The sequence below is a fragment of the Macaca mulatta genome, chromosome 3 (genome assembly GCF_049350105.2).
Source record: "Macaca mulatta isolate MMU2019108-1 chromosome 3, T2T-MMU8v2.0, whole genome shotgun sequence".
Taxonomy (NCBI): domain Eukaryota; kingdom Metazoa; phylum Chordata; class Mammalia; order Primates; family Cercopithecidae; genus Macaca; species Macaca mulatta.
In genome coordinates, this window is record NC_133408.1 from 106,747,770 (window position 1) to 106,769,362 (window position 21,593).

The window sequence follows — 21,593 nt, forward strand, 5'->3', positions numbered from 1 at the left end:
GAGAAGCCACATTATTTTATCAGGAACTTGGCAGAATCTGGCTGTTGACACAGAGAAGAAGTCAGAGATGAGAAGTTTACAGGCTTACAGGTAACCAGGACTTACAATAAGTCACCTGTGCTAACAAATAATCCCCTCTGTGATTTATACATTAACAAGGATTTGCAATGAAACAGTTTCAATTATTCTCAAAATGAGAAATAGGTCCCTAAAAAGGGGTTTGGGAGAAGTGGTGGTTATAGTTTTTGACCCTGCAACAGTGATTGTGGTGTTTTACATAGAGACCCAAGCCATTAGGGTCCAGGGAGCCTGTTTAACAAAAGGGCAAAACTGAGTTTGCCCAACAGAGTAATAGAAATTGAACAAAACCAGAGGAGATAATGATAAAATATCGACCTGTTGTTATCTCCTACCAACAGCTGCAACTAGCCTGTAAGTCAACAGTTTGTCAAAAGAACAAAAGGCAACTAACATTTACTGAAACTCGATTAAACACCAAGCAATGCTGGGGATTTCACTTAGGTTATCTTTTAATCCTCGCAATAGCCATGGACTAGGCATTATCCCCACCGACAGATGTGGAAACTGAGGAGTAATTTAACTTCCCTTAAGTGGGTCAATTAGATTCGAATCCAGGTTGGTCTGGGTCCAAAGCCTTTCCCACACACCACTCCATCTTTTCAGAATCAGAGAGAGAAAGAGATGAAAAACACTAACAATGCAACCTCATACTCCAGAAACTCTAAGCTGCAAGTCTGCAGACCTGTTCTCTGGTCTGGCTTTCCTCCTAACTTCTTAGGGAAATTGAGCAAATGACACCATTTTTCCAGTGTTGGTTAATTCATTTGAAAATATCTGAACTGCGTCCCTTCAAATTGACATGTTGAAAGCCTAACTCCCAATGTGACTGTATCTGGATATAGGGTCTTTAGGAGGTAACTGTGATTAAATGAGGTTATAAAGATGGGAACTGAATCCGATAGGACTGTGGTCTTACAAGAAGAAAATGGCCGGCCGGGCGCAGTGGCTCACGCCTGTAATCCCAGCACTTTGGGAGGCTGAGGTGGGCGGATCACGAGATCAGAAGATCCGAGACCATCCTGGCTGACACACTGAAACCCCGTCTCTACTAAAAATACAAAACAATTAGCCGGGCGTGGTGGCGGGCGCCTGTAGTCCCAGCTACTCCGGAGGCTGAGGCAGGAGAATGGCGTGAACCCGGGAGGCGAAGCCTGCAGTGAACTGAGATCCGGCCACTGCACTCCAGCCTGGGTGACAGAGCAGGACTCCGTCTCAAAAAAAAAAAAAAATAATAAATAATAAAATTAAAAATAAATAAAAAAGAGGAAGATGGCCAGGTGAGGACACAGTGAGAAGGCAGCCAGTCATCAGCAAGCCAGGAAGAGGGCCCTCACCAGAACCTGAGCACGCTGGCACTCTCATCTCAGACTTTCAGCCTCTAGAAATACGAGAAAAAATAAATTTCTGACGTTTAACCTACCCAGTCCATAGTACTTTGCTATGGAAGCCTGAGTAGACTAAGACACACCTCCAAATAAGAACCACTGGATTATGTAGCATCCAAGTATCTTTTAGCTCTCAAATTACGTAATACCCTCTGGTACTGTGAGCATGGAAGAATCCACATTCACATAGACAGGATGAGGACACAGAGGGAGCTGGTCCTTTTAACATTTTGCAGGTTGAGTAAGAAATAGAGAAGCAATTACAAAAGAGATTTTAAAAGACCAACAATGAATCAGAAGTTTTTCAATACAATTCTACTACTATATTTTTAGGATTTTCTTTTTGCCAGATGCTCTTAACTTACCACACTTTCCAAAAGGCTTTTATCAGTCAGTGTTTCTGTGAAAACGAAAGGAAGGCTACAAAGAACGTACTACACATCTGTCTTTTACTGGAAGCTGCCTTAAAGCCTTTTGAAGAAAGGTACAGATATTAAACAAACAAAACCCACCAACAACTTGTCCTTTATGTCTGACTTATTTTCATAGCTTTCTGCCGTTTAGGATTAAAAGGTTACTTGGCCTTTGTTACCATAAATGTCCTTTCTCAAAAAAGAAAAAGAAAGATGGTGTTCTTACTGTATACTAGATTATTCTTCACTAGTCTAGTAAAACCTACCTCACAGCAACAATTCTTATTGTTCCTGTTTTTTGATGCTTCATACCTGGTTAATGAAGAGATTACAAAACTCTTGCAATAAAACTATAACCCGAGCAGGGGTGTTATAAAACTTGGAATGACTCCAGATCAGACAGATGGTATGAAATAATGGAGCGATTAATATGCGGGTCTGTGGGAATTCCGTCTCCTGGAGACATTGGATGTGTCTCCTCAGAGGTCTCAGGTAAAGTTCCACATCTTGGGCTTCGAGAAGGGCTGAAAGCAAAGAACCATCATTAACGTGATTCCGGTGTACTATTATTTTTTTCTAAATTCACTTTACATGTAAAAGAGAGCCATGTAAAACAACATGGCCACACTTAAATGTTGTCATAGTTCCCTTTGTATTACTTATCCTACAATCTACACATGAGCAATGTGGAAGACTTTAGACACTGGCCATCTGTAACTCAGTCATTTGGGAGAGCACTGATCTAGTTACCCACATAGCATAAATAAATTGTGATGGAAAAAACAAGGGGAAAATACCCCTGGAGTCTAAAGAAATTTACTCAACCCTGTGGAAACTGTGGGAATAAAACCTCTCTGCAATGTTGTCACTTCATGGCTTGGATTACAAACTTCATCACTAGAATGTTAATTCCTTCTAAGAACTTGGTATAAGCACAATTGAATTGTTTACTCTCTCATTCCGGTTTCCTATGACAGTAACTCATGTAATGACTGAGAAAAATTATATCATTAATAAAGGTTTAAAATTGTTAAGAACAGTGATGAAAGTACTTTGAAACTCGACAGAGGTGAGGTTGTACTACAACACGAATGTACTAAAACTTGAATGAATTATACACTTTAAAATTGTTAATTTATGTTATGTGAATTTTATTTCAATAAAACAAATGTTAAGCATGGTAAATATTTTTTTTCACATGCTATAGAGGGCCAGGTGCAGTGGTCCATGCTTGTAATCCCAGCACTTTGGAAGGATTAGTTGAGTCCAGGAGTTCGAAACCAGCCTGGGCAACATAGCAAGACTTCATCTCTACAAAAAACTTAAAAATTAGCTGCGCATGGTGGCAGCTGCCTGTGGTCCCAGCTCCTCAGGAGGCTGAGGTGGAAGGATCACTTGAGCCTGGGAGGTCGAGGCTGCAGTGAGCCATAATCATACCACTGCACTCCAGCCTGGGCAACAGAGCAAGACCCTGTCTCCAAAAAAGAAAAGGGAAGAAAAAAATCAAACCAAAGAATGCTATAGATATGAAGAAACATTTAAATATTTAACTCTCATTAATGACTGCTTAATCGAATCCAAAGTTTTCTCTTGCTTAGCACTGGTCCTTTTAATATACCCTAAGTGGATTTCCATGATATTCCATTTTGCTCCCAAGGCTACAAATACCCCTGATGAACTGAGAACAAATTTTATTATCAAAGTATGGAACAAGGTCAAGTAAATTCTAGTTTTTGGTGTTAACCCAAAAGACTTGTGTCAAGAACAAAGAAACCCTGCTGAATTTTGTCACCAGGAGTCAAGGACGCACCCAGCCACTTGATGTGTAAACAGTTAATTTGTCTATGTAACAATAAAGCCTGAGAATAAAAAGAATGTTCAGGAATTATTTTCAAGATGTACTCATGTTTCAAAATTAGTATTTTTATCAATGTTTATGTCAACATTAAATAACTGTATCTAGTAGGTAAGTGCCCTGAAATACTAAGTATCCTTAAAATGTGATCAGCATGTCTGGTGACTCCACAATGCCTGAACTATGTCTTTGAGAAGAGCTTTCTTCCTCCAGCTTGACCATCGGTTTGGGCCACTTGTTCTATTGAGAAGTGTTTTATTTCTGTATCTCCAGGCCACACGCACATAAGGCTCAGAGGACCCCGGGATTCATTCCTGCAGAAGCTGCATCCAGAGAAAATTTTCATCCTATGCTAACACAGAAAAAAAAAAAAATGCCAACAGCTTCTATGTATTGAAGCATACTTACTACATGCCCAGTACCTCGTACAGTGTATTATATGCTATCCCTAACCCAGTGGTTCTCCACCAGGAGAAATCTTGCCCCCAGGGGACATTTGGCCATGTCTGGAGACATTTATGATCACCACAACAGGGATGGCGCCAGCAGGTAAAGGCCAGAGATACTGCTAAATATCCTACAATATGTAAGATGGCCCCCCCACAACAAAAAATTATTTAACCCAAAATGTTGATTGTGACAAGATTGAGAAATACTAAATCCACATAGCAATTCTTCAAGGAAGGTGTTAATAGGCCAATACAAACCAGAGGCTTAGCAAATTTAAAATGCTCAGTAAGTGGGGTTGGGACAGGAATTCAGATTTTACAGAGCCCCTGCTGTATATATTCCTCCTTATCTTATGCCTTCTTTTAAACTGAATTCATGCAGAAAACCCTAAAGATGTATTAAAACATATTTGAAGTGAATTTTCAGTATTTCCTAACTTTCCAAATGTCATATGGGAAAAATAAACTTTTTAGTATTAGAGACAAAAGTTACTTGTCCATATTACCTCCAATTTTATTATTTAAAACCTCAGTATCATGTATATCCATAAGTAAATGCTTATCCATGTGCAAAGAAACATGAACAGAAATCAAGGAACTGAGCAGGATTGTCATCTTTGGATGGGGCTGAAACTAGATAGTGGACGGGCAAGGATGGTGAGAAGACTGTCAACTGGATATCATTTTATGATTCCTGGTTTGTAATAAGATGCATGCATTGTCTATTCAAAATTCAACAAGCCCTCCACTCTGTACATTTCATCTTCACCAAAACTTCAATGATGGCTTTGAGTGTTTGCAAGCTAAATAACTGGTGGATATCAAACACACTCAGAGAACTGAACTGGTGAATAACTAGACTCATCATAGCCCAATCTGTTGGCTGGAAAACCTCTATCCGGAGTTTTTTTTCCTCTGCTAAATACTGAAGGCCTCACTCCTCCACAAACAGTCTAATTAAAATTTCAATCTGGAGCCACTTTGGCAGGTATCTACTACATACCAGATAAACTAAAAGTAGTTTAGTATGGGTGGAGAATAAAGTACAAAGGGTGAGATGAATTTATCATCAGAAGAGCCAAGAGCAATCACTCCCCGAACATGGCGGAAGGGTAAATGTCAAGGCCAAGCAGGCAAGGGCTGGATCATGAGCAGATGGTGATATTGATGCCAGGCTGAGGAACAAGAGTCTTACCATTTTCTACAGCCAGAAAAATGTCCTTCAGAGTAGGAAAATAGCTGCTTTGTTTAGCTGTCAGGATCTTAACCATTTTGAGGACAATAGGTGCCTGAAGCTAAGTTAAAGGGAAAAAAAAAACTTTAATAAATATAAACTCGATTACTAAATAATGCATTCTGTAATAAAATATTTAAATTCTATTTCATTCACAAGTGATTCAGTATTTAATACTCAAAGTGAGATCTGGTTTCAAGTTGAAAATAATTTTCAAAATACATTGTTTTCTTAGCCTTGTATTTTATTTTGCATTTAAGTTTTTAAATTTGGATATAATTATATGTGATAGTTTTAATTGAGTGTCAACTTGATTGCATTGAAGGATGCAAAGTATTGTTCCTGGGTGTGTCTGTGAGGGTGTTGCCAAAGGAGATTAACATTTTGAGTCAATGGACTGGGAGAGGCAGACCCACCCTCAATCTGGGTGGGCACCATCTAATCAGCTGCCAGAGCAGCAAGAATAGAGCAGGCAGGCAGAAGATGGAAAAGCATAACTGCTGAGTCTTCTGGCCTTCATCTTTCTCCTATGCTGGATGCTTCCTGCCCTCAAAGATCAGAATCCAAGTTCTTCAGCTTTTGGACTCTTGGACTTACACCAGTGGTTTGCCAGGGGCTCTTGGGCCTTTGGCGACCGACTGAAGCCTGCACTGTGAGCTTCCCTACTTTTGAGGTTTTGGGACTCAGACTGATTCACCACTGGCTTCCTTGCTCCTCAACTTACAGGCGGCCTATTGTAGAAGTTTACCTTGTGATCCTTTTGAGTCAATTCTCCTTAATAAACTCCCTTTCCTATATACATATATGCTATAGTTGTATCCTTCTAGAGAACCTAATACATTATATATGTAAGATATTAATTTTGCCATATGAAATTTGTTTCAGAAAATCTCCAAAAGCCATGTGAATGGATGTCTTAACTTTTAGAACCTTAAGTAAGTAATTTGTATGGCAAGCACCCAGCAGAGGAACCAAAGTTAGTCCTTCAAAGCTGTGTCTCTCTACCAAGCAAGACCTCACTCCTTCCCAAATCAATTAAGTTGACTAATTACATTTTCCAGTCTTCAACATTTCCCTGGGGAAGTACTGCTCTTCCAGGGTATCACAATATTTCCAATCATCTCAAATGCTGTCAAAATATTCTCATAAAGGCAAAGTTACTTTAATGTCAAAAGTGCACACCATACATACAGAACTCTGGATTAAGAAAAGAGGGCAGACCAGTAAATTATACAGTGTGTTAAACCTTTAAAACTATTGGTCATTGCTGCTCAGGAGACTTTGCTAATTTAATTTACAATTTCTAGGGCTATCTACTTACTTGATCATAAATGCATGACAGATTTTCTCTCCTCATCATCCAGAAATCTAGCTCTGCTTGAGGAGACAAGTGAAGACCATTCAACAAAGGCTGCACTGAATCTCTTTCTATAATTTCTTGGATTTGATGTGACCATTCAATAATCACAGATTCAATTGCATGAAGTATTATCCTTTCATTTGACTGTGGTGGCCTACAAACATTAAAATAAAATAATTCAAAGATGAATCATTTTATCCAAAGACACAGATTTTAAAAGTTATTTTAGGCATCCATAAACTAGTTTCCTAAAAATAAATTCTTCAAAATCCATTATGTTTATGTTCTTGAGTTGTGGGGTTATGTTATTCTGTCATTGACATGTCTCCAACCTCAAAAAACACAAAGAATTATATCCCCAAAACCCATTTTACTAAAGGAATACTGCTATTGGCATGGCAATTACTATAGTTTGCTTTTTGTATAATTTGCTTTTTAAAAGCATACTTTGAAAGGAAATAATACACATGGTGTTTCTGCACTTATTTTAAAAATATGATGTAGTTGTAATTCTCTATTTGCTAATGAATTTGCTAGGGGTGTGATATTAAATGGGTATGCTGACTTTCCATTTTATTTTATTATTTGATTTTATTTGTAGAGATGAAATCTCACTATGTTGCCCAGACTAGTCTTGAACTCTTGGTCTCAAGCAACCCTCCCATCTCGGCCTCCAAACTGCTTGGGATTAGAGTCATGAGCCACCATGCTGGCCTGGCTCTCCATTTTAATATCCTGTATATACTGTACTGTTACGTACTTGTTCTCTGAATAATTCTGATCCAGATCAATCTTTCCTGCAACAGTGGGAATTGGTAGAAGAGTTCTTCTAGACATTTTGCCCCTAAAAATATACATCTTATTTTTCATGACTTCTATGTGATATTCCATATCTTGTGAAGTAAAACAGGACCAGGACTTATGGTTGTTCTTATTAGAAAGAACTGGCACTAAAATCTAGAGAAAGAGAAACATTGTTAAAAGCAGTCATATTAATTTACAGAAAATGTGTTCCTTCAAAGATTTTCTTGTCATACAAAATTGGCAACAAGACCGCCCAATTTCATAAATATCATCCAATAATATGAAATCTACAAAGAGAGGACAAAGTCAATGACCCATTTAGACTTAATCAATTAGACATAAATTCTGTCAAAGTGGAATTAGCATACTGCCTGTTCATTCACTTACCCATTTATCAAACATTTGTGGAGATTCCCAATAACTCAAACACTACATGAAATAAGCAGCCATGTCAAGTAAGTAAACTGCCCTCATAATGCAAACTGAGCACACTGGCAGGCACGTTAATGAAAACAATCTTTCTGAATCATATGGAAGCTAGAAGTAAATTAATCTTCTCAAGCCCTGGGTGGCATCCCAGAGGATTAAAGTTTGGATAGTCAGAAACATGTTTATTCAGCCTCATGGACCTTATTCAGAACTTCTTCCACCATGAAATGGGACACATCAATGAAACTATGTGAAAACTCTCAAAAAGTATATTTTCCATTTCCAGAGTCTGGAATATATTATGTAATCAATAAGAGAATGCTGCATTAATGAAGTTGGTCTCTTCTTGCTTTCCCTTGAAGTATCTATTCATTTTAAACTTTTTTTTCATTTTTCTTATATATAATCTATATGTAACCTGACCAATTTATAAACATTTTACTATAAAATTTGAATTAGCCAAAATGCTCAGAAAATGTTTATTCTACCTTTTTAGAGTTTAGTTTGATACAATCTTCTAGTTAACTAAAAACAAGCTGAAAATTCACTTTCATTTTTGAATGGTATTGAAACAAATGTCTCCAAATGTTATTATTATTATCTTTTCCTACTTAGCACCCATTACCTGTCAAGCTAGTAATACAGAAATTAGTACAAAATAGTCCCCGCCCTCAGTGAGCTCAGTAGGTGAGATCCTGGAACTGTGACGCTCAAGATAAGACGTGCCATGATTATATAGAATGAGACCACCACTTCTCCTGTTGTCCTTCCCAGCTTTTCCCCATCTCCCCTTTTCCCTAGTTTATAAGACAGGAGAAGGGGGAGAAAGCAAAAAGTTGGAAAGAAACAGAAGATAAATAGCTAGACGACCTTGGCGCCACCACCTGGCCCTGGTCGTTAAAATAATAATATTAACCCCTGACCAAAACTACTAGTGTTATCTGTAAATTCCAGACATTGTAAGAGAAAGCACTGTAAAACTTTTTGTTCTGTTAGCTGATGCATGTAGCCCCCCGTCACGTTTTCCACGCTTGCTTGATTCATCATGACCCTTTTACATGGATCCCTTAAAGTTGTAAGCCTTTAAAAAGGCCAAGTATTTCTTCTTCAGGGAGCTCGGCTCTTAAGACGCGAGTCTGCCGATGCTCCCGGATGAATAAAAGCCTCTTCCTTCTTTAATCCGGTGTCTGAGGAGTTTTGTCTGCGGCTTGTCCTGCTACAATTAGAGGTATGTCCAGGATGCATATGAAAACATGGGAGAAATATGTGCCTCTGGGAGAGAATGGTTTTAAGAAAGATTTGCCAGAGAAGTCGTTACTTGGTTTGAATCTTTAAGATGAAAGAATAGGGCAAGGCAGTTGTTACGATGTGAATATATATGTCCTCTGAAAATTCATATATTGAAATCCTAACCCCCAAAACGATGGTATTAGGAGGTGGCGTGTTTGGGAGGTGATTAATCATGAGGGCTGAGTCCTCATGAATGGGATTAGTGTCCCTATAAAATAGGCCCAACAGAGCTTGTTCGCTCCTTCCACCATGTGAAGAAATAGCTAGAAGGGACCATCTATAAACCATGAAGCAGCCTTCAGACACCTGAATTTACTACTGCCTTGATTTTGAACTTCCAGCTCCAGAACTGTGAGAAATAAATGTCCAGTGTTTATATCCCACCAAGTTATTTTGTGATAGTAACCTGAACAAAGTAAGACAACAAGCATTCCAGAAATCAGAACACTGATAAAATCATGGGGACTCAGGGAGTATGGTGCTTGTAGGAAACCGCCAGTATGACCATCCTGGAAATAGAGCCAGCACCCCTGAGAGAAACGGCAATACTTGGGCTTTGAGGAAGGTAGGGGTAGTTTGTGAAGAACTTTGCAAACAGGCTGAAGAGTTTAGGTTTAAGCAAACTAACACAGGAACAGAAAAACCAAATACTGTATGTTTTCACTTTTCTTTTCTTTTCTTTTTTTTTTTTTTTTTGAGACAGAGTCTCACTTTGTCACTGAGGTTGAAGTGCAGTGGCAAGATCTTGGGTCACCCCAACCTCCATGTCTCCTGGGTTCAAGTGATTCTCCTGCCTCAGCCTCCTGAGTAGCTGGAATTACAAGCATGTGCCACCATGCCCAGCTAATTTTTGTATTTTAGTAGAGATGAGATTTTGCAATGCTGGTCAGGCTGGTTTCAAACTCCTGGCCTCAAGTTATCTGCCCACATTGGCCTCCCAAAGTGGTAGGACTACAGGTGTGAGCCACTGCACCCGGCCATCCATGTTCTCACTTATATTAATAACTAGGAGCTAAACATTGAGTACACATGGACACGAAGAAAAGAACAACAGACGCTGTGGCCTTCTTGAAGGTGGAGGGTGGGAGGAGGGTGAGGACTAAAGAACTACCTATCAAATACTATGCTGATTACCTGGGTAACAAACTATCTGTATACCAAACTCCCATGACACACAATTTACCCAGGTAACAAACCAGTACATGTAGCCCTTGAATCTAAGATAAAAATTGGAAAGAAAAAAAGAGTTTAGATTTGTTGGACTTAACATGCATTACCTACTGGGAGACTGTTTTCTAGATTAAATCACTGACATCAATAGCTTTTTCTAAAAGTCAAGCTGAAAGAAAATTAAAGTTATTCAACATTTCTAATGTACTGGGTACTGTTTCAGACTTCACTTTATTTACTATTCTGAGAAAACATTTTAACTGGTCCATTTTTGAGGCATAATAAATCTAAGTACTGGCAGCCAGCCTGCAGATGTGACAAATCACACAGCTCATGCACCTAGAAAGTCACAAAAAGTGAACAGAGTGTAGCGAATGGGTCAGTCCCTAAAAGGGAAGAAAGTTTCATTGTTGGGAAATCGAAACTTAAGCAGCGAAAGGGACCAGGGTATAACCTTATAAGGGGGATAATGAAACTTACGCAATGTCCGTGAGAATTGTAACCCCATAGTACTCAACTAACGAGGAACTGGGGGAAGAACTTGCATGATAGGAGATAAATGACCTGCTATAACTGCCCCGGGTGTGCCTGCCTACCAGACACCCAATCTTGCAAGACCGCCATTAAAAGTCTTGCTTCCACTGTTCTTCGTGTCTCCAAGTCCATTCTTTGGGTTCGGAAGGGTAAATGTGTTTCTCACAAACTTGGGGGCTCGTCTGGGAACTCTGTGCCTGTGTAGAGTAGGACTCCAGCTGAGAGTGGAAACACGTCCCACACAATTTAAGTGGCCCGCTCTGTCCAGGCATCCTGGATCCCTGCAGAGGCCATAAACAAACCCAAGACTGTGATTCAGGAGGCAGTGGAGGCAACACAGGGAGAAAAGCAGGCACCACGGCAACCAGGCAACGTCATGCGCGAGGCAAGGGAGGAAAATTGAACTATAAGTACTGCCTTGGTGGTTGGGCATTTTCAGAAGTCAAGTGTGTGTGACTAAGATGTAACCTAGATATGAAGAAAGTGCGGAGATCAAATCCCAATCCGTAGTTCTGTTCTCCCATGAGGGAAATGTCCACAGACAGGCAAAGCAATTGAGGTGTGCAAGAAACCTCCAGTAGTGGGGGGCTGAGTACACAGGGAAAAGCCTGGACACAAAGACTGACCAAAAATGGGATACAGAAATTGTAGGCCTATGGGCCAAAGGAAAGAGGGAGCCAAACAGACTCCCTCTGACATTCCCCCAGATAGTCCTTTGGGAAGAATGAGGATTGAAGGGATAACCCTTGAATCAGGGACAAAGAAAAGCAAAAAATGATAAAGTATTGCTGCTTATCGGGCCTAAAGACCCCATTCGTAAGCGTTTGGTCTTTTGGCCTAAGTTTGGCTCAGATAAAAATGGGGTATGCCAAGCTTTAATTCTCTATGTGAATGATAAAACCCCATCCTCACAAGAGAAGATGGGTTACTCTCTCTGCTGGATCAAGGAATTAGGCACCATGTTCCCCTTCAAAGAAGAAGAAAAAAAGCCTAGTAAAAAGCTTCTGCCCAGTGAAAAGCCCTGGGACCCCCTATCATCCATATGTCTCCATGTGTCTCACAAAATAGGGGACAGGAAAATCAAGGAGCAGCAGGAGGGTTAGGAATAAAGACCTGCAGACCATGGCAGAGTTGAACCAACTGCTCCTTTAAATCCTTATCCAAATTTGAGAAAAGAATTAGAACAGTGTAAGAGGGATATTGAGACTTCCCTATCCCTTCCACACAGCAGACATCTAGCATATTCCCTCTTAGGGAAGTTCCCATAGACAGGGAGAGATTGGCTTTGTAAATGCTCCTCTTACAAGTACTGAAGTTACGAATTTCAAGAAGGAAATGAAACCACTCCTAAAACATCCCCTGGGTTTAGCAAACCAGCTGAAATCAATTCCTAGAACCCTGCTTTTACACCTGGGCTGAAATGATGTCTAGCACAAGGATCCTTTATCACAGGAAAAGAAAGGGGAATGATTAGGAGAGGGGCCATAACCATCTGGGAGAGGTAACAACCCCGTGGGCAAGAAGTCTTACCAGCTGAACAAAAATTTCCAAATGTCAATCCCAAACGAGATAATAATGATCTCAGGGGCCAGGTGCGTGGTTCATGCCTGTAATCCCAGCACGTTGGGAGGCCGAGGTGGGTGGATCAACTGAGGTCAGGGCCTCAAGACCAGCCTAGCCAACATGGCAAAACCTCATATCTACTAAAAAATACAAAAATTAGCCGGGCATGGTGCTATGCACCTGTAATCTCAGCTACTCAGGAGGCTGAGGCAGGAGAATCACTTAAACCTGGGAGGTGGAGGCTGCAGTGAGCCAAGATTGCACCACTGCTCTCCAGCTTGGGCAACAGAGTGTGAGACTCCATCTCAAAACAAAACAAAACAAAACAAAACAAAACAAAAAACCCAGAGAACAGACACAAATGCAGAACCTCAGGGAACTAATTGTAAAAAAGATAAAAAAAAGTCCACCACTAGGACACAAAAGGTCTCAAAGGCATTGGAGATTCAACAAAAACCAAAAGAGGAAACTTCCTCTGCATTCCTGCAGAAGGTCAGAGAATACATCAGATTAGATCCAGAGGACCCAGTAGGGCAAGGCCTTTTGAAAGTTTTAATATTCTTACTTTGTAAGAAAGAACTGGCCTGACATTAAAAAAAAAAAATTACAAAGGACTAATGGATGGAATGAGAAACCATTTGAGAAATTACTAAGGGAGGCTCAGAAGGTCTTTGTAAGGAGAGAGGAAGAGAAGCATTAAAAAAAAGTGAAACTCATGGTTCCACTGTGGAAGACGTAGTCAAAAAAAAAGGTTAGATCAAGATCCCCCTCGAAAGATACAAGGAGAATGATAGATTTCGACACAAAGAAAGAAGGGAAATACATGGAAAAGCTCCTAAGACTATGAGTGGATGTTACAAGTATGTAAAGCCAGGGCATTTTAAAAGAGAATGTCCTAAATGGAAAAAAGAAATGGGGATCCACCTCATGACTGCTAATGAAGACTGGGTGAGAGTTTCTTCTGAGTAGGTCCCACCAGGAACCCAGAATAAATTTGAAGGTGGGACCCGAGAGGGAAGAAGTGACATTTTTGGTTGGTACTGGTGTGGATCGCTCCTCCCTAATTCACCAACCAAGGGGTACAGAACTCTCTAAGGAAAAACTGATAGGACCGGGTAAAGGGGAGGGATTTCAGGTTCCGATATTCAAGAAAATGTTAATTAGATTCGGACCAAAACAAATTGGTCACTCTTATATGTTCCTAAAGCAGAAACTAACAGCCTGGGTCGAAACCTGATTGTGAGATTGGGTTTACGATTACGAATAAAGGAAGGACAAATAAAAGTAATAATGGGCCTCCCAAAAGAGGAGGAGGAAAGAAAATTAATAACCTTGCGTGGGTTAGAAAAGGGAATGGGGAGGGTTAAAAACCACACCCTTACAAATTAAACTAAAACGACCAAGAGAAGTAGTTTGCAAAAAAAAAAAAAAAAATCCCATTTATACTGAAGGGAGAAAATATCTCCAACCAACCGGTAATAAAGGGATTAATGAAAGATGGACTATTAAAATCCTGCATGTCACCCATACAATACTCCAATTGTCTCAGTCTAAAAACCTAATGGGTCGTTGAGATTGGTGCAAGTTCTAAAGGCTATGTATCAGACTGTCCAGACCCACCACCCTGTGGTGCCTATCCCCTACACCCTCCTCAGTAAGATATCCTATGAACACAAGTGGTTCAGTGCGGTGGATCTAAAAGATGTATTCTGGGCATGTCCTCAGACTTTAGGAGTAGAGAGACCTCTTTGCCTTTAAATAGGAAAATCCTATAACTGGGAGAAAATAATGGTACCGCTGGACTGTGCTGTCACAAGGTTTTTTTTTTTTTTTTTTTTTTTTGAGATGGAGTCTCACTCTGTCACCCAGGTTGGAGTGCAGTGGTGCGATCTCGGCTCACTGCAAGCTCCGACTCCCAGGTTCATGCCATTCTCCTGCCTCAGCCTCCTGAGTAGCTGGGACTACAGGTGCCCGCCACCATCCCCGGCTAATTTTTTGTATTTTTTTTTAGTAGAGATGGGGTTTCACCGTGTTAGCCAGGATAGTCTCGATCTCCTGACCTCGTTATCCACCCGCCTCAGTCTCCCAAAGTGCTGGGATTACAGGCATGAGCCACCGTGCCTGGCCTGCTGCCACAAGGATTCATGGAAGCCCCAAATGTATTTGGTCAAATCTTAGAAAAGGTCCTGGAGAAATTCCAACCTTCCAGGGGAACCCAGTTGTTACAATACAAAGAAAATCTTTTAATTTCTGGGGAGAAGAGGGCCAAGGTATCAGAAACCACCATAAGCCTACTTAATTTCCTAGACGAATGGGGATTGCGAGTCTCTAAGAACAAATTGCAGTTTGTAGAAAAAGAAGTTAAATATTTAGGACACCTAATTAGCAAAGGGAAGTGAAGACTAAACCTGGAAAGAATATCGGCAATAGCGGGTCTGCCTTTGCCTAAGACAAAGAGAGAACTCCAAAAATGTTTACGTTTAACTGGCTACTGTAGGTAATAAATTAACTGATATGCTCAAAAAAAGACTCTATCTCAAGTTACTAGAAGAGAAACCCGATCCCTTGCTATGGTCCCAAAGGAAATTCAGGCAGTAAAAAAGCTAAAGCAGGCCTTCATTACTGCCCTGGTCCTGGCCCTCCCATCTTTAGAGAAACCATTCCATCTGTTTGTAACAATGGACCAGGGCGTGGCCCCTGGGGTGCTCACTCAAACCTGGAGAGAGAAGAGGGAACCTGTTGCTTTTGTCTCCAAGCTTCTTGGTCCTGTCTCTTGGGGACAGCCCGAATGTGTGCAAGCAGTGCTGCCACAGCCCTGCTGCTAGGAGAGTGGAAAGTTAACATTTGGTGGGGCCCTAATAGTAAGCAACCCACACCAAGTCAGGAATATATTAAATCAAAAGCCGAGAGACAGTTTGAACACATTCTCAGACTCTAAAATATGAAGCCATAGCAGTTTAAAAAAAAAAAGATTTGCTCATAACAAATATTTGCCTAAATCCAACTAGTTTCCTATGGAAAGGAGAGGAGAAAAAGAGAGACATCAGACCAGAACTGCTTAGATATCATAGAATACCAAACAAAAGTTAGACCAAACCTTAGGGAAGCTCCACTACAGGATGGGATAAGACTGTTTGTGGATAGGTCATCCTGAGTGATAGATGGCAAGAGACATAATCGCCATGCTGTCATTGATGGGAATAAACACTCCTTGTGTGAGAAAGGTAGATTACCTAATGGGTGGTCAGCCCAAACCTGTGAATTATATGGTCTTAACCAGGCCCTTAAGCTCCTTAAAGCCCAAGAAGGCACTGTATGTACTGATTCTAAATATGCCTGTGGAGTGGTACACACTTTTGGAAAAATCTGGACAAAGTAGGGCCTAATAAATAGCAGCGGAAAAGAATTGGTACATGGGGAATTGGTCAAACAGGTTTTAGAAAGCCTCCTGCTTCCAGCAGAGGTAACCATAGTACATGTAAATGGTCCTCAGAAAGGGAACACCATAGAAGCTACAGGAAACAAGCTTGCACGTGGCACTGCTGAGCAAGCCTCCCTGGAGGAAGAAATTAGAAGACTATTTAGCCTGATCCCAGACATCCCTAAGGTAGTATTAAGGCCCCAGTTTACCAGAGAGAAGAAGGAAGAATTAGACAGGATAGGGGTCAAACTGAAGACATCAAATGGGTACTTCTTGATGGGAGAGAAATAAGTAAACTCCATGAGAAAATTAATATCTTTATTACACAAAGGGCGTCTTTGGGGAGCCCAGGCTCTGTGTGATGCAACACTTAGGAATTATGGGTGTATAGGGATTTATATTCTTGCTAAGTATGTGGAAGTAGTGTAACTCGTCAAAAGACAAACAAAAAGGTGATTAGAAAATAGGCCATGGGAGAAAGACCTCCCAGACTAAGATTATTTGAAAGCATTCAAGTCCAAAGTAGAAAGACTAAAGAATTTACTGGTAATCATAAATCACCTTTCTGGCTGGGTGGAAGCCTTCCCCTTCCACAGTCACCACTGGGAATGAGGTCAAAATAATACTAAAACAGGTTGTACCTAGATTTGGCCTCATGGAAAATATTAATTCTGATAATGAGAGCCACTTTACCTCAAGGGTGTTAAGAGAACTTAGGGAAAGTTTTTGAATTAAATGGGATTATCACACCCCTTGGCATCTCCCTTCCTCTGGAAAGGTAGAAAGAATGAATCAAACTCTCACAAAGCATATCGCTAAACTAATCTTAAAAACTAAAATGCCTTGGACCAAATGTCTCCCAATAGCACTCCTTAGGATTAGAACAGCCCCAAGAAAAGACTTGGGATTGTCCCTCTACAAGTTATTATACGAGATCCTGTATTTGGGTACAGCTAGAGATCTCCCTACTATGGAAACCAAGGATCAATTCTTAAGAAATTATATACTGGCCATATACTCCACCCTGGTATCCCTTAGGTTAAAAGGACTTCTGACTCAAACTTCACCTCTTGAGTTCATGGCTCACCACTTCCAGGCTGGCAACTTGTTGCTGATCAAGACTTGGAAAGAAGACAAGCTCCACCTAAACTCGAAAGGTCCCTGTTAAGTGCTCCTGACCACTGAGCTGGCTGTGCAAACAGCTAAACTGGGGTGAACTCACTATACTCAAGTCAAGAGATTGGTTTAAAAAAAAAAATGGAAGGGAGAAAAAAAAAAGATCAGTGGAAAGTGCACAGGTCACGTAAGGAACCCTTAAAGTTAACTCTGAGAGAAACCTAAAAAGAAAACATGGGCTGGCCCCATTTTGGAAGTTAATATGGCTGGGATGGGCTACTATACAAAGAGCAGGTCAAAACCCTCCCTACCCAATCAGGTTGCTAATTAACGTAACCAAGACAGTAGCACCCCAGACTGTAAGATTTAATGCCTGCCAGGTTTAACCTTGTGGGAATGTGGAAAATCAGAAACAGCTCTCTCAGGTGGATAAATATCTTTGCCCTGAAACAAATACAGGTTACAGTAGAGTATCATCCTGCCCCAGCCGGGATAATATATGGTGGACTACCCAATTTCAGGGTTGGATAGTAAACATGGGGTGGGTAACTCCAACCTGGAGACCCTTAAAGAATAAATTACATCTGTCCAAGGGCTCATCAAATAACTGCCAGAATTTAAAATGCAATCCTATAACTCATCACCGTTGATAGTCCAGCTGTTCTAAACCAAGAACCAAAAGTAGCATCTCGGTTATATGGGTTGGGGCAAATATCACAGGGAAAAACCCCTACAGCAAACTAACACAAAACTCAACCTGCCATTTGCCTAGGACTACTCCAACATCAAACCCTAATAAACACTTTAGTTCACCAAATAATGACCCTAAAAGGGTAAAAATAAGGTAAAAGATTTAAGGCAAATCTTAGAAATCGAGACAGGGTACAGAAATATGAATGCCTGGGTCAAATTTTCAGTACAAGCCCTCAACAAGAGTAGCTGTTATGCATGTGCAGTAGAACAACTTCAGGCACAGGTGGTTCTGTTTTCTCTAGGATGGGATACCAATCTTAAAGAAATGCACCATTTGTTGGCTCTATACCAGGACAAGGATGCATGGGGAAATGAGACTTATAAAAGTCTGTCATTGGCCAGGCACGGTGGCTCATGCCTGTATTCCCAGCACTTTGGGAGGCCAAGGTGAGTGGATCACCTGAGGTCAAGACCAGCCTGGCCAACATGGTAAAACCCCGTCTCTACTAAAAATACAAAGAATTAGCCAGGCACAGTGGCGAGTGCCTGTAATCCCAGCTACTCAGGAGACTGAGGCAGGAGAATCGCTTGAACCCACAAGTCAGAGATTGCAGTGAGCCGAGATTGTGCCACTGCACTCCAGCCTGGGCAACAAGAGCAAAACTCTGTTTCAAAAAGAAAAAAGTCTGCCATTGCTCTTTCCCGCATTGCGGAGGTCAGATCCCAGAGCAATTCCCTCGTTCTCCATAGGCAATATGATCCACTCTTCTTGCCTCTCTAGGCAGGGGACAAAATTCAATAAGCCCATGGGAGAAGTCTCAATTGCACCCACTTCCTAAATATCACAAGTGAGTCAAGCAATGGCAATTACCCAGGTATCCATATGCCCCAGGCTAATGTCTGGTGGTATTGTGGGAAAAGGAACCTCTGTAAACTCTTACCCTCCAGTTGGATCAGGACTTGTACTTTAGTCCAATTGCCTTCACTCTGGCATTTCCTAAGATAGCCAAAAATACACATGGCCACTAAAACTGGAGATATTTGACAAATTCTTTTAATCCCAATATATATGTTAACTCAGTAGAAGTCCTTAGGGGGGTGCCTAATACATTTAAGGCCCAAAACCAAAGGGATCTGGGTTTAAGTTAGCACTCTTTCGGTGGTCAACTATTAATAAAAATATGGATTAAATTAACTATATCTATTATATTCAACAAAAATTCATCAATTATACTCAGGATGCCCTCAAAGGGGTAGCTAGCCAGTTCAATGCCACCAGCCAAATAGCCTGAGAAAACAGTCTTGCTCTCAACATGATACCAGCAGAAAAAGGGGGTATATGTGTTATGCTGGGTGGGAAGTGTTGTATTTTCATTCCCAAGAATACCGTCCCAGATGGCACCATCACAAAAGCTTTACAAGAACAACCCTAGCCAACAAACTAGCAAAAAATGCTGAAATTAATAACCCATTAATGGGTTGGGTAGAAGGTTGTTTTAAAATATGAAAAGGTATAATAGGTTCAATTCCTACATCTCTCATAAATGGGGCAGGAGTCTTAACAGCAGTAGGATGTTGTATTCCCCCTGTGTAAGGGGACTAGCACAAAAATTAAAAGAGCTATTAATAAACAAATGTGCATAACTTACTAGCAAAATAACCTGTACTATTAGAAACCAAATTAAACTCGCTCTCCTAAAAAAAAAAAAAAAAAAAAAAAAAAGTAAACAACTTCTAGAGTGATTCAAGAACCAAAAGGGTTTGGACAAAAATAAAGCCAAAGAAAGTAAATAGAAAAGAGGAGGGAATTTGTGAGAAAACATTTTAAATGGTCCATTTTCAAGCCATGATAAATCTAAGTACTGGCAGCCAGTCTGTGGATATGCAAACCTATGGCTCATGCACCTAGAAAGTCATGATAAGTGAACAGAATGTAGACGAGGAGTCAGTCCATAAAAGGGAAGAAAGTTTCATTATTGGGAAATCAAAATATAAGCGAGGAAGGGGGCCAGGGTATAAACTTACAAGGGGCATAATGAAACTTAGGCAATGTCCAGGAAGATTGTAACCCCATAGTACTCAACCAGTGAGGAACTGGGAGAGGGACTTATGTGCTAGGAGATAAATTACTTGCTGTAACTGCCCCGGGTGTGCCTGCCTACCAAACACCCCATCTTGCAAGACCGCCATTAAAAGTCTTGCTTCTGCTGTTCTGTGTGTCTCCGAGTCCATCCTTTGGGTTTGGAAGGATAAATGTGTTTCTCACATTATTCTATGACAAAGCCAACTTCTTTTAAAACTTAATGTTTGTATCATGAGCTGTAGATAAAACACTAGGAAACTCTGAGCCACATGCTCTGGAAAGCAATTAGTAACTCAAACAGCTAAAGTATCTCTAGAAATATGATTTAAAGCAAATAGACCTGGGATGTACTTATTAATTACAATAAATTTTATCAAATATATACAAAGTAAGTCAATTAATTTGAGGTTTTGTCTTATTTTAGGTGTAAGTTTGTGTAGTTTTTGCATTTGTAAGAAAAATAAACTTTCTCTATGAACCAAAGTAAGGTTCACCTAGCACATATACACCTGTAGATAAAGGAGCAAATGTGCCTTTGCCGTGGATCTCTTTACTTACCTTCTGTTTCTTTTTTTAAACTGTGGGGTTTCCCTTTATGACCGTTCTTAAACCATTCAATACAATTACTGAGGAAACACTTTCAAAATACAGGAGCCTGGGCCCCTCTAGATTTTTTAAATTGGAATTTCCAAGGATGGGGCCCAGATATTGACTGAGAAGAACCAAATGATCTTCCCTTTAGGCTTTGGTAAGCATTCACAATTATTGTTTCTTTTGAAATGTGGGCCAGCGTGATACATAGAGAAATAACCATATGACATTTTAAATACTTTTGCTAAGTATAATTATATAATACAGTCTGGTGACAAATAACAACATATGGAAACAAATCATAATGTTGAGGGGCAGGCATACCTTTTTCAGAATGTTATGCAGATCCTGGTACTGAGATAAAGAGTAGAGAAATTTGGAAAAGGCTTGTATCTTCTGTTGCCAGACACAGCAGAGCAAGAATCTCATAATGTAACCCTGCCCCTCCAAGTTCCAGTTGATAGTGGTCTAGATTCACATAATGAACCGAAGTCATCAGATTCATTCAGTTCAATTAAAATCTGAGCACTTGTTGCATACCAAAAATTGTTCCTGGCACTGAAGTTAAAAGACTGTCTTCCTAGCACCTCCCTGAAAGCAGTTAAAGTCAATTAAATTCAACAGGAGCAAAGGGAAACCCAGGCAGGATACAGAAGTTGGGGTGAGAGACTTTGGTTAGTCCAGCAGGAAAACACCTCCCTTGAAAGAGACAGAAGACACTCAAAAAGTAGAAGAGGTGTGATCATGAGAGACTGCTAAATAACTAGTAATAAATATGTCAGCAATTTTTCCTACCTTAAATATCGGCCTTGGCAGGACTACACTGATTAAAGAGGTCTGATTTAGAAATTGGCCTGGTAGACAGATATCTAACCAGGCAGTTCCCAAAGCTCACTGTACATTAGAGTCACCTGGGGATCTTAAACAACTGCTGCCACCTGGCTCCCATTCAGGACGTTCTAAATTAATTGGTGAGGGGTGACCGAGGCATGATGTTAAAAGCTCCCCCAGGTGATTCTAATGTTCAGCAAAGTTTGAGAGCCGAGGTTCTAGTTCCATGGAACCTGGTTATTCGGTAGTTGCTCTTCCAAGCTAGTCCACGAACAGCCTCAGCATCAGGTT

The 21,593-nt window shown here is 40.4% G+C and overlaps 1 protein-coding gene across 1 annotated transcript in view; it reads right to left on the reverse strand.

Moving 5' to 3' along the window:
* The window catches only part of DNAH11 (dynein axonemal heavy chain 11), a 373,548-nt gene that overhangs the window by 349,038 nt on the left and 2,917 nt on the right, over nt 1–21,593 (reverse strand). Inside the window, exons 3-6 of the mRNA XM_077996991.1 lie at nt 7,538–7,734; nt 6,739–6,931; nt 5,379–5,478; nt 2,192–2,403 (exon numbers count right to left, since the gene is read on the reverse strand). Coding sequence (XP_077853117.1) covers nt 2,192–2,403; nt 5,379–5,478; nt 6,739–6,931; nt 7,538–7,734 — 702 coding nt within the window. The remainder of the gene's footprint in view (nt 1–2,191; nt 2,404–5,378; nt 5,479–6,738; nt 6,932–7,537; nt 7,735–21,593) is intronic.